This window comes from Musca vetustissima, unplaced genomic scaffold (genome assembly GCF_032173495.1).
Source record: "Musca vetustissima isolate MV318-11 ecotype Yass unplaced genomic scaffold, APGP_CSIRO_Mvet_v1 utg34729, whole genome shotgun sequence".
NCBI classification, from domain to species: Eukaryota; Metazoa; Arthropoda; class Insecta; order Diptera; family Muscidae; genus Musca; species Musca vetustissima.
Genome location: NW_026881222.1, coordinates 66,226 through 80,324, shown reverse-complemented (window position 1 = coordinate 80,324; position 14,099 = coordinate 66,226). Strand labels below are relative to the sequence as shown.

Here is a 14,099-nt window from a genome sequence, read left to right as displayed (position 1 = left end):
GATGGAATTATCGGGTGAAAAGGAGAGAGGAGAAACGTATCTTCAGAAAAAAGAAGAAAGAACAAGAAAGACGTGAGCGTGAGCAAACCGAGAGTCAGAATGAAGTCCGGAAATTTTAGCAACGAGTAAAACACCAAACAGAATATCAATCGGCTGAAGAATAATAAAGCAGCATGTGCCGATGGATTATCAGCCGAACTATACAAGCGTGGTGGCCAGATGTTGATAAAGAGGATGCACCAGGTGATTGATTGGATAGTGACCCGTGCACAAAAAGGAAGCAAGACGATATTTTCCAACTTTAGTGGAATTAGTCTCCTTCCCATCGCATATAAAGTGCTATTCCGTTTTGAAGTTCGGAGAAGGATAGTTTTGGCCAACTTATACTACTATTTTCTAAGCAAGCAATTTAGAAACAACGCTTGGAGTGTAAGAGGCAAAGTGAAATTGTGCTAGTGTCCATTTTCATGAGTGTCTTTCCGATATCAGAATTTCCAATGATGTGACTCCTCTTATTACAGGTAGGTATATTTTTGCTGTCCACCAAATAACAGACGAGTAATATAGACACACACTGTGATGATCACAGTGTTTCTGTTTTCAACATTCCAGAATGTTTGATGGTAGAGATTTTTTTCATTTAAATAATAAAATAATATAATAAAATGTTATTCTTTTTATTATATTTTATATTTACATTTATTAGATTGGGGGCGAAGTGACCGCCAAATGAATTCATGTATGACATAAATAACTAAAGCCAAATATTGGACTACTTATAAAACTAATAACAAAAGATTTTAGAGCATTCATACCCTAGCGATGCAATGGTTCAATGTGGGACTAACGATGAGTGGTGGTATGATTGTAAAAGATCACAGAATACTTGATGTGTAGGCTTATTGCCAACCACCAGCTGAAGAAGCACCGGCATATGAACCAGCACCGCTGGCACCACCATAACCACCGGCACCACCATCAGCACCCAAAGCACCGATAACTTTAAGGGATTTCAAAGTTTCAAGTGCATCGTCGAAGCCACCAGAGCCAGCAGCAGAAGTAGCGCCAGCATCAGCAAAACCGCCATAACCACCAGCAGAATAACCTCCAGCAGATGCTTCTTCGTGAATAACTTTAATAGTTTGTTCAGCAGCGGCGCTAGCACCACCGGATGAGTATCCTCCGGCGGAGTATCCCCCGGCCGAGTAACCTCCAGCCGAAGCACCACCTTGTTCATGGACAACTTGAATGGTCTTAACTTCTTGAGCAGCACCGGAACTGGCACCTCCATATGAATAACCACCTTGAGCTGCACCAGCGGCAGCACCACCTTGTTCATGGATAACTTGAATGGTTTTTACTTCTTCAGCAGCACGATGGCCATAGCCGCCAGCGGAGTAACCACCGGAATAACCACCAGCGCTAGCGCCTTGTTCGTGAACAACTTGTATGGTTTTAACTTCCTCAGCAGCACCGTGACCGCCAGCGGAGTAACCACCGGAATAACCACCAGCAGCAGCACCTTGTTCGTGGACAACTTTAATGGTTTTTACTTCTTCAGCAGCTCCGTAACCACCAGCAGCAGCACCACCACCATAGGAGTAACCACCTTGACCACCAGCAGAAGCACCAGCTTGTTCATGGACAACTTGAATGGTTTTGACATGCTCAGCACTACCTTGACCACCGGCGGCTGCGTATCCGTGTCCTCCTTGCTGCTGTTGTTGTTGTTGATGGATAACCTTAATGGTCTTGACTTCTTGGCCACCAGCGACAGCACCACCATGAGCATATCCACCTTGTTGCTGTTGTTGTTGATGGATCACTTTGATTGTCTTGACTTCTTGGGCGCCACCGGCAGAGTAACCACCATATTGTTGTTGTTGCTGTTGTTGTTGGTGAACAATTTTAATTGTCTTAACGGCTTGACCACCAACAGTGGCACCAGCACCACCACCATAGGCATAACCACCATGTCCACCGGCTTGTTCTTGATGAATGACCTTAACGGTCTTAACCTCTTGGCCACCACCGAAACCACCAGCAGAAGCACCTCCAGCATAACCACCAGCTTGTTGTTGATGAATGACTTTAATGGTTTTGACGGCAGCACCTCCTTGGGCGCCACCACCATAACCTCCTCCATAACCACCTTGAACAGCACCGCCTTCTTGGTGGATCACCTTAACAGTGTGAACGGCACCACCAGCTGCAGCGCCACCGCCATAGCTTCCGCCATGACCACCACCGCCACTGTAACCTCCATGGCCACCAGCAGCATATCCACCGCCAGAGCTACCGCCCAAGAATCCGGCTGAGCATGAAGCTACTAAAACTGTTAAAACACACACGAAAACCTAGAATTCGAAAAAGTATTCCATTGGTTATTCCATACCACTCCAAATTCCGCTTTGAATGTACCCACCTTCATATTAGGAATCTTCTTGCTTAGGCTGTAAAAATGGAAGATCAAAGGTGATTCCTATGCGACTTGTCTCCGAATGAATTGAGACTGATGTTGATTCGCTGTAGCCATTGGTGTTTTATATGAAAATCTAAAATCGTGTCTTCTCGGTTGTTATCGAAGAAAACTCATCTTCGAATATAGGTAGCTTCTGTTTCGACGCAGCAGATGCCAGTTTTGGTAGTCAAATTACATATCAGCTGCAGTAACTCTCTTCGGCTTTCGTTTCTATTGGCATGGGCTATCTATATTTGGCAAAAATAATCACCTAAAGGTAAAGACCAAATGAAAGAAAAAAGAGGGTACCACTTACGCCATTACCTACCTCAAATGTTTAAAAACCAAACCACTAACCATCAACTTCATTTAACTCAGAACTAGTTTTCATCTGCATTTTTTGTCTTCATTAGTATTCATATACATATTTTTATTTTCAACCGTTGCTGTTGTATCTCTTGGCCGCCAAATTTTGTTCATTAGAACTGAGCCCATCAATTTATCTTTCTTTCATCTTTTGCCAGACACGAAAAGCCGGTTATTATCTAATAACAATCCGAATAATATTAAAAATTAAGCCTATACAAGATATTTAGAAATATTCGATACTTGTTTTATTAATTCGGTAGTCTGTTTTACAGTCCGGTTGGGAATGTGTTGATTTTCTTCGGAATATAGATGTGGGAAACGTGTCCATAACAATACATAGTCTATACTCCCTTCGAATTAAATCAAAATCGAATAGAGAAGAGAATATATGGGAAACTACAAAATTCTTTTAAAATTCCATAAAAAAAATTTGAAACATTTTTTTTGAGAGAACATTCATGATTTTTGGGACATAAGTTTGTTGTAATTCCCGAATTTCTTAACCAACGGTTAAACACATTAGTTTTCTTTGCATACTTGTCAAAACACATTGAAATTCGGTTCAAGAGTCGCGAAAAACAAATAAAAGCTTGAAAATATCGGAAAATAAAATAAATTAATTTTGTAATTAAAACAAAAGGTTTGTTTGAATTTTCGATTTTTTAGTACGGTTAAGGGAATATAGTTTGCATTAATCATCTAAAATATACGACGTTTTCTTTCTCAAATTCTTTTAGATGATTGTTAAATATCGGTAGATTCCTCTGTTAAGAGTTTCGACTTTAAAAATGACCAAATATATTGCAGTTGCAGTATATGAAAATGAGCAACGTTAAAAATCGTACAGTTCGCGTATTCATTGAAATCAGTTGATGTGCATGCGGTTATTATGAATGAAAGCCTAGAATGATGTGTGTTAAGTTCCGTGAAAATCGGTTTAGATTTCAATATAACTCTCATATATATTATTGCCGGATTTAATATAAATTGTTATCAATGTCTTATATATATCTTTCGTTTTGCACGAAATTTGGCATAGTGACTGAATTAGGTCTACGTTTCCTGAAAATCGTTTCAGATTTATGTATAGCTCCCATATATATTTTCCTTCGATTTAATGTAAATAGTGCACCAACGTCTATATATATCTTTTGATTTGCACGAAATTTGGAATAGCGTATTGAATTAGGTCTAGAATGATGTGTGTTAAGTTCGCTGAAAATCTGTCCAGATTTAGGTATAGCTCCCATATATATATATATATATATATATATTCGCCCGATTTAAGGTAAATGGAGTACCAAAATCCCTATATATCTTTCGATCAGAATATCTTTCGATTCAGAAAATCGGTTCAGATTTAGATATAGCTCCCATATATAGTTTGGTCCAATTTTATGTAAATGGTGCAACAAAGTCCCTATATATATTTTGATATTCGCGAAATTTTGCATGGTTTGCTCAACTGAGTCCAGAATGACGTGCTCCAAATTTCGAGAAAATCGGGTCAGATATAGATATAGCTTCCATATATATATATTTAGTCCCTATATATCTTTCGATTTGCACGAAAATTGCCATAGGGTACTGAATTAGGTCCAGAATGATGTGTGCTAAGTTTCGTGAAAGTTTGTTCAGATTTAGATATTTTCGTCCGATTTAATGTAAATTGTGCACTAAAGACCCCATGTTTGGCCGACAGGCACACAATTTTGTACAATGTACTGAAGCTACTATATATAATTGAATGTTTTATACGTTGAAGTATTTCTAACAACCTCTTTTATATATTTGTTCGCCATTGACAAGTGTATTTACAGAAATTTTGTTTTGTTTCTGTATTTGTATTTACACTTGATGTTGTTCTGCATGTTCATGGTGATTTTCGTGCCTTTGAGATGAAAACCTTTTCCTACAATAGCTCGTGTGTTAAGTTTCGAGGAAATCGGGATAGATTTAAGTTCGTTCATGTTCATATGTAAAATATACCCAAAGTGGTATATAGTCGGCCCAGTCCGACTTTACTACTTTCTTTACTGGTTTAAATTTGGAAATATTCTTGGGGATGAAAGACTTTGGTGAGTATATGAAAGCCACGGAAGGAAATATTTGGCATGTCAAAGTTCGGCGATATGGTGACACAGACGCATGCTGTAATAGAATATTAGGATAATCGTCCAATTACGCAAGCAATTGACAAAATTGTGAATAAATTTAAAGAGACTAGAGCAGTTGCAAATATTGTAAAACCTGTGCATTATCGTTTCGCTTGAAAATATCGCTGCTGTAAGTGAAAGTGTGGCCGAAGACCAGAATGTGTTGATTTCTCATCGTTCTCAGGAAGAAGAACTATCTTACATCACATTATGACATATTTAGCATTTAGATCTACACACCTACATTCATATAAAAACTCAAACCGACTGAAACTCAAACTCTGGTACATTTGTACCCATCCAAAGATAGGATCTAACTTCTATGTTTCCCAACCCTTCAGCAAATTTTTGGGACCCTAGACAACATGGGACCATCAGGGCGACTCGTGGAAGTCAGAAACTACCGTGGTTTTCCTTTGGTGTACAGGGATTGTTAATTATTCACATTTTATGAGTTTAGAGCTTGTGGTTAGCGCATTTTTAACATTTTTTAATACTTTAAAATGTTATTTGATGATAATTTACATATGTACGTTAATTTACGATTGTAATAAATCAATCTAATTCGAGTATAAAAAAAATTTCAGGCCCAATGTAAAGCATAATTGGAAAATAACGAACAATAACCATTGTTTTAGTCCATGTACACAAAGGGAAAACCAAGGTAGTTTCTGACTTCTACGAGTCACCCTGATGGCCCCATGTTGTCTAGGGTCACAAAAATTTGCTGAAGGGTTGGGAAACATACAAATTAGATCCCAATAAAAAAATAACTAAAAATGCTTAACCCATTCGAAAGCTATAACAAATTTACTATGATTGTTTTAGATAGATTTTGATTTAAGCATGGATTTAAATATATATTCTTATAATGTATATATAATTTTTAGTTCCTACATGTAGACTGTATAGACTAATTTAAACAAAAAACCGGACGAAAGTCCAATATTTTAATGAATTACAGCACTATGTCTGGATGGGTACAAATGTACCACGGTTATTGATCTACGTAGGTAATAACTTTAAAAAATTCTAAAAATTATATATATGGAAAATATTTATAATTTTTTCTTCATTTATGTGTGAAAATACCTCAAGAATGATTCCTCCTCTGATTTGACCCAAATATCTTCATAATTGAGAAATTTACGGCATTTTTATTCAAAAAAGGTACAAATGTATCCGGTTATTGACCGTAGGGTTAAGTAATGAAATATATATGAAGGTACATTTCCCTTCCCCGCAGCCCTCCCATTTCGCATTATTAATTTTTGAAGCATTTATTGGTTCTATCAGGCCTAGGCAAAATTTTAGGGGCACATGGGTTATGAAACTAAGAAGAAAAATTAAGATGTTGAGATTTGCTGGGCATGTACCAAAGGGAGTGTTTCCATTGGACATATTCGGGAATCTATCTAGATTTATAATTTGTTATACATCAAACTCCGATAGGCTGCATCTGCGGATATGACATAGATTTGGTAAAAAATATTACTTTTGTATTCAGTTTGAAAAAGTTGTATTATTTTAAGGTATTTATAACCCATAATTTACACAATTTCAAAAATTTAAATTAAAATTTGGATTAAAACGTTTAATCATTTCGCAGGATATTACTATATATTTATTTTTCAGTACAATTTTGTCAATTTCCAGAAAGAATGATCTGGTATTCTGCATCTTCGAAGAGGGTTTACACTGGGAAGAAATATTACGATCTGCAAAGTTTGGATTAAATAGTTATTTCGTTCGAGAGTTATCGTGTGGATATAAAAATTAAGTTTGTATGTAACTCACTCGCTTTCATAAAAGTAGGTATATGCTCAACATCCGTAAATCTAGTCCTAATGAACCAAATTTGGTGTTCCACTATTGGCCAGTGATCCCATTTTGTTGGCCATACATAGAGCATTGGGTTATGAAATAATTAAATATCGCTTTGGTGTACCATTTGCAGTAAATCGGACGAACTAATATAGTCAAAATAAAGCAGCGCATCCTATAATCAAAGGAAAAAGGAGAAGCATGATGTGATCGGACGATTCCAAAATATTTTTATATGTTGATACTGGATCCCGACAGTATGTGAGTCGTCCACAGAACAACATATTATGGTTCTATTTGAGAATATGAAATGCATATAGAATTAAAATTTCATCAGGACAAAGATCTAAAACAGAGGAATCGATTAGCAAAACAGTGATTCCAGGACAAAAATATAGATATTACGGAAAAGCCATCGCAGTAATCTCAATTTAATATTTGTTTTGCAATTTCAAAAAGGAGGTCGTCATAGCTAAAATCATGAATAACAATGAGCTATGAAGTATAATTTAAGAAGCTTAACTAAAAATTCCGTGCAAAAGATTCAAAGTGGGGTGAATGGTATAAAGAGGGGATGTTTACTCCACCACAAGTACGTAGTGAAACACATACGTAAAATATGCCAAGGCCTGTTGAGATTGTTTGCTTGAGATTGGTGTCCTTATACTTCTTGGAATTCTGTATTCTTAGTGAAGTCCCGCAGTCTTTTTCATTCACACATCCTCATTTTATTTATGTAGGGTATAGTACCATTAGGAATTAGGTTTAAATGTTTGCAAACGCGTACTACTTTCGACACATCCAATGTGAACGTGCCTGCTGGCTGCGATTTCCCTTGAAAATTCCTGTAAGTTTGCTGATTTTTGCTGTTTCAAGGTTTTAAATGTTCTCATTTTTATTCTCATTTTCGTCCTCCAATAATATTTTTGTGTTCTTTTCAGAGTTTCATGTTATTCCAAAGAATTTCGTGGGTCTCTTTCGCCCATGACCTTACTCGTAGATGCGTTGCCCTATAGTGTGTAGGTTAGTAGCAATTCTGACGAGTAGTTTGCTTTCGTATTGCCTATGATTCCCGTGAGACGCGGTACCTACATGATTCGTACAAGACCGTGGCTCGAGAAATTGTTTATGGTTTGATGAATTTCAGTACAATTTTGAATTTAACTATTTCGGATGATATTGTTTTCAAAGTTATCAGTTAGGATATTTGTTTTAGTTAGTCTAGAATTTTAACCTTACCAGTTTTGATGCTCCGTCACTGCTCCAACCTCCGCCTGACGAATCGTATGGTGATCTGACAGGCAAAATGAAATTGTGCTAGTGGTCCCTTAGTCCATGAGTTTTTGACCGATATTAGAGTTTCCTATGATGTGACTTCTCATGTTATAGGATGTGGAAGTAATTGATGATCTGAGCATGAACTAGGTTCTTCTGCGGTATATTGTATCGTGTTATGATCCACTATTGCAAGTCTTAACGCTGAGACGGCCGCCTCGTATTTTATTTGGATATCATCGTTGATGTTGTCGGCACAATCCCACAAACATATACCAAGACAGCATGTCCTCTGAATTTTCTGTAGAGCTTTTATATATTTTTGTCCATTGCTGTTTATAAAATTACAGACACGCCATATAAATGTGTAATAGGCTTTGTGTTTCAGTTTTAAAGATTTGAGAGAATTTGCTGATAGAGATTTTTTTCGAATAAAAATGATTCATGAAATAAAATACAAAATGCTTTTCTTTTTAATTTTTCTATTTAAATTTATTAGATGGGGGCGAATTGACCGCCAAATGAATTCATGTATGATTTAAATAACTAAAGCCAAATATTGGACTACTTATAAAACTAATAACAACAGATTTTAGAGCATTCATGCCCTATCGAGCGAATGGATCAATGTGCGATTAACGATGAGTGGTGGTATGATTGTAAAAGATCACAGAATACTTGAGGTGTGGGCTTATTGCCAACCACCAGCTGAAGAAGCACCGGCATATGAACCAGCGCCGCTGGCACCACCATAACCACCGGCACCACCATCAGCACCCAAAGCACCGATAACTTTAAGGGATTTCAAAGTTTCAAGTGCATCGTCGAAGCCACCAGAGCCAGCAGCAGAAGAAGCGCCAGCATCAGCAAAACCGCCATAACCACCAGCAGAATAACCTCCAGCAGATGCCTCTTCGTGAATAACTTTAATAGTTTGTTCAGCAGCGGCGCTAGCACCACCGGCCGAGTAACCACCGGATGAGTATCCTCCGGCGGAGTATCCACCGGCAGAGTAACCCCCAGCCGAAGCACCACCTTGTTCATGGACAACTTGAATGGTCTTAACTTCTTGAGCAGCACCGGAACTGGCACCTCCATATGAATAACCACCTTGAGCTCCACCAGCGGCAGCACCACCTTGTTCATGGATAACTTGAATGGTTTTTACTTCTTCAGCAGCACCGTGGCCATGGCCGCCAGCAGAGAATCCACCGGAATAACCACCAGCGCTAGCACCTTGTTCGTGGACAACTTGAATGGTTTTAACTTCCTCAGCAGCACCGTGACCGCCAGCGGAGTAACCACCGGAATAACCACCAGCAGCAGCACCTTGTTCGTGGACAACTTTAATGGTTTTTACTTCTTCAGCAGCTCCGTAACCACCAGCAGCAGCACCACCACCATAGGAGTAACCACCTTGACCACCAGCAGAAGCACCAGCTTGTTCATGGACAACTTGAATGGTTTTGACGTGTTGAGCACCACCATGACCACCGGCGGCTGCGTATCCGTGTCCTCCTTGCTGCTGCTGTTGTTGTTGATGGATAACCTTAATGGTCTTGACTTCTTGGCCACCAGCGACAGCACCACCATGAGCATAACCACCAGCTGAGTATCCACCTTGTTGCTGTTGTTGTTGATGGATCACTTTGATTGTCTTGACTTCTTGGGCGCCACCGGCAGAGTAACCACCATATTGTTGTTGTTGCTGTTGTTGTTGGTGAACAATTTTAATTGTCTTAACGGCTTGACCACCAACAGCGGCACCAGCACCACCACCATAGGCATAACCACCATGTCCACCGGCTTGTTGTTGATGGATAACCTTAACGGTCTTAACCTCTTGGGCACCACCGAAACCACCAGCAGAGGCACCTCCAGCATAACCACCAGCTTGTTGTTGATGAATGACTTTAATGGTTTTGACGGCAGCACCACCACCATAACCTCCTGCAAAACCACCTTGAGCAGCACCACCTTCTTGGTGGATCACCTTAACAGTGTGAACGGCACCACCAGCTGCAGCGCCACCGCCATAGCTTCCGCCATGACCACCACCGCCACTGTAACCTCCATGGCCACCAGCAGCATATCCACCGCCAGAGCTACCGCCCAAGAATCCGGCTGAGCATGAAGCTACTAAAACTGTTAAAATACACACGAAAACCTAGAATTCGAAAAAGTATTCCATTAGTTACTCCATACCACTCCAAATTCCGCTTTGAATGTACCCACCTTCATATTAGGAATCTTCTTGCTTAGCTGTAAAAATGGAAGATCAAAGGTGATTCCTATGCGACTTGTCTCCGAATGAATTGAGACTGATGTTGATTCGCTGTAACCATTGGTGTTTTATATGAAAATCTAAAATCATGACTTCTCTGTCGATATCGAAGAAAACTCATCTTCGAATGTGGGTAGCTTCTGTTTCGACGCTGCAGATGCCAATTTTGGTAGTCAAATTACATATCAGCTGCAGTAACTCTCTTCGGCTTTCGTTTCTATTGGCAATGGTCACCTATATTTGGCAAAAATGATCACCGAAAGGTAAAGACCATACGAAAGAAAAAAAAAACAACAATAATAATTAATGTTAGCTGAAATTACAAAAACCACAACAACATTGAAGGTGTTAGATTGAGTGGATACCACTTAAGCCATTACCTACCTCAAATGATTAAATGTAGCAACAACAACACCACTAACCACCAATTTCATTTAAATCAGAACTTGTTTTCATCTGCATTTTTTGTCTTCATTTGTATTCACATACATATTTTTATTGTCAGCCGTTTCTGGAGTATCTCTTGACCCCCAAATGTTGTTCATTAGAGGGAAGTGGAAGTTGTTTAACAACAACTCATTTCCAGCTACCTGCCTAACGCCAATGCCCATGCGAACTGAGCCCATTAATTTCTCTCTTTCTTTTATCTATTGCCAGACACGAAATGTGTCGGGCAAAGGGATTTCCCCCTGGTAGAAAACGAAAAGCCGGTTATTATTTAATATCCATCCGAATACAATTAAAAATTAAGCCTATAAACATATTTATTAATATTCAATACTTTTATTAATACGGCAGTCTGTATTATAGTCCGGTTGGGAATGGGTTTTCTACGGAGCATAGATGTAGGAAACGAAATAATTATAATACGCTCAATAAAAATGTTTCCATTATCAAGGATAGTCGAAAATTTCTTCGAAATAAATCGAAATCGGACAGAGAAGGCAAGCTATATTTTCCTACATTAATATATAACCATTAAGAAAACCACTATAAATGGATGGGGCCGTAAAAAAGATACGATATACTACAACCACATTCTGTTGAGCTAATTCACGGACAAAATTCCTAGCCAAAAATATTGATTATCGTAAACAATATCAGAATACTAGACAATACATCGATATAATTGATCATTTTAACCGATCCAGAATAGAACCTAAACGCAAAATTTTGTGATGATTTGCCAATGACTACGACATGTATTTTTTATTACAACAATGACATTGGTATATTAATTCAGTTATTTCATATACGATATATGTATGCATCTACTAATATGTGGGTCTAGTACAAATCCCTCACAATATATCGAGCCCTTTTCGCTAAAATGTTGTAAGCGACAATATTTCAAATTTGGTTTTTAATGCTAATCGATAAGTACACTTTGTAGATTGTTTACAATTTACGGTCACAGCGAAGTGTCGCTTACATTAGGCTCGTGCCTAAACTCATGCGCAAGCGTATGATTTTATTCACCTCAAAAGTTGAATATTATACATGCATTTCAATGAGTGTTATCCAAATAGGCACTGCATATCAAAATATGAAGTTAAAAACAATATGTTTTGGATTTTTTAAATATAATTCCACTCATTGAAAAATGTATGTTTCTATAAACGTAAAAAAATTGATCATTTAAAAAAGATTATTCTACCATTTTCGCCGTTTTCAATTGGCACATATGCATATAGGGTCCTTGCGTAGTTGGTTATTTTAGTACGGAACGCATTGAATTAGGTTAGAGCCATAAAATGGAATAAAAAATAATTTGACATTTAAAAGAGAGCAGATTCGTTCAAATTTTCAATTCAATTTTTTTAAATAAGTTGGATATTTTAAATAATATAGTAAAAAGTTAAAAATATGTCAGTGAATATTGGATTAATATCACATAATTGGATTTCACGTCAAAGCAAGTGTGCTGATGAAGATCAGTCGGTGTTGCCGACAGATATAGGATTGTAGGTTGTATCAGAGGTGAGGGCTGACGGGACCCATTGGATTTATAAATATTGAAAATTTAGACGATTTGTGGGGGAGGTACCAGAATAAGTGGACCAATGGGTCCCATCTTCAAACTTGATCTATCCTTGGTTGAGCAAATGTTTGATATTAGATTTATAAATATTGATAATATTGATCATTTGAGGGGGAGGTGCCAGAAGGAGTGGACCAATGGGTCCCATCTTCAAACTTGATCTAGGCTTTGTAAAAATATTAGGTTGTGCAAAATTTTGATCAAATCGGACATTTCAATCGTCTAAAATTGGATTCATAAATATTAACATTTTTGACCCTTTGTGTGGGAGGTACCAGAAGCAGTGGACCGATGAGTCCCGTCTTCAAACTTGATCTAGGGTTGGTTAATAGAATAGGTTGTGCAAAATTGGTTTAAATCGGCCATTCCAACCGCCTAATATTGGATTCATAAATATTGAAAATGTTGACCATTTGTGGGGGAGGTACCAGAAGGAGTGGACCAATGGGTCCATCTTCAAACATGAGATAGGTTTGTCAAAGATAATAGGTTGTGCAAAGTTTGGTTCAAATCGGACACTCCATTCACCTGATATTGGATTTATAAACATTGAAAATTTTGACCCTCTGTCGGGGAGATACCAGAAGGAGTGCACCGATATTCCCCATCATCGAACTTAAACTAACATTGGAAGAAATATTAAGATGTGCAAAATTTGGATGAAATCGATTATTCTCTTCGAGAGTTATTGTGAGCATCAGCCAGCTAAATTTTCTAAAACGGATTTGGCCCAAAGAAACATAGACCCCATTTTTCTTTGGGCAAAGCAATATTTCGATGAGGCACATTTTTACCATATCAAAGTGTATATACCCTCATTAGCCATAAGGCTGAAGGTATAAATACTCAAAGGCAATATTTAAGCGGAAAAAATAATAGGACTACAGGCTTGGTATGCTAAATTGTCTTATTTTATTGGGGAAAAAAAAAAATAAAAAAGAACGGCGTCCAAAATCAAGTTTGACTCTGATTTCCCTTTTATATATTAACATTTCATACAAAGCAACATAACAGGCCAGGCCTGAATCTTCGTTTAGGGAGTCAAACTTTCTGAATTTGAAGAATTTTTATACCCTACACAACTATGTTGTCGGGGTATTATAGTTTTGTACATCCCCAAGAGTTTGTAACGCCGCGAAATATTGTTCCTAGACCCACCTTTAACCGATCGTCATATCTCGACTAGCTGAGTCGATCTAGACATGTGTGTCCGTCCGTCCGTCTGTCCATTATAATTTGTAAACACGATACAGGCCACAGTTATGGACCAATCTTCATAATTTCTTCAATTTTGCATGTAGGATTGGTTTTAGCCAATAAAGATCGGTATTATTTAGGGGATGATATGAACCAAAAACTTTATTTTTGTCTGATTTTGTCTGGTCCCTCCAGAGGCCGCAATTATGGTCCAAACATCGCGAAATTTGTTTTGACAGAGATCGGTCAATATTTAGCGGGTCAAATTGACCCTGACTTTTGTGTGAAAAATGACAAAATTTGTATTCTATAGCGTATAGATTTACCCTGAAGGACATAAACCCGAGAAGTTGATAGTATATCCGCACAAAGTTCGTATGATCGGCCCCGTTCGACTATACTGCTCCGCTCACTGGTTTGAAAATGCTGAAGTAAATTAAAAAGTTTTTGGAAAACAAATTCCGAAATTTGTGCAAAGAATTATGTTTCTCC

The 14,099-nt window shown here is 38.0% G+C and overlaps 1 protein-coding gene and 1 long non-coding RNA gene across 2 annotated transcripts; both read right to left on the bottom strand.

The window, feature by feature from the left end:
- Positions 1-899: 899 nt before the first annotated feature.
- LOC133327226 (uncharacterized) lies at positions 900-10,374 on the bottom strand. Its single transcript, XM_061535787.1, has 5 exons — positions 10,321-10,374; positions 2,222-2,357; positions 2,024-2,152; positions 1,769-1,873; positions 900-1,708 (listed from the first exon to the last, which is right to left on the bottom strand). Exons 1-5 carry the CDS (start codon positions 10,324-10,326, stop codon positions 900-902), a joined length of 1,185 nt encoding a protein of 394 aa, XP_061391771.1. The 5' UTR covers positions 10,327-10,374.
- Positions 8,848-9,583, bottom strand: LOC133327225 (uncharacterized). The gene is made up of 3 exons (XR_009754220.1): positions 9,523-9,583; positions 9,103-9,414; positions 8,848-9,072 (listed from the first exon to the last, which is right to left on the bottom strand). It is a non-coding gene; the product is annotated as an uncharacterized LOC133327225 (long non-coding RNA).
- Positions 10,375-14,099: the final 3,725 nt, after the last annotated feature.

Excerpts from the sequence above, each read along its gene's own strand:
- LOC133327226 (XM_061535787.1), bottom strand. Across the intron at positions 2,153-2,221 it reads TCATGGCGGAAGCTATGGCG|GTGGTTATGGAGGAGGTTAT; the intron begins GTGGCGCTGCAG and ends GTGCTGTTCAAG. Across the intron at positions 1,874-2,023 it reads TGGTGGTTTCGGTGGTGGCC|ATGGTGGTTACTCTGCCGGT; the intron begins AAGAGGTTAAGA and ends AACAACAACAAT.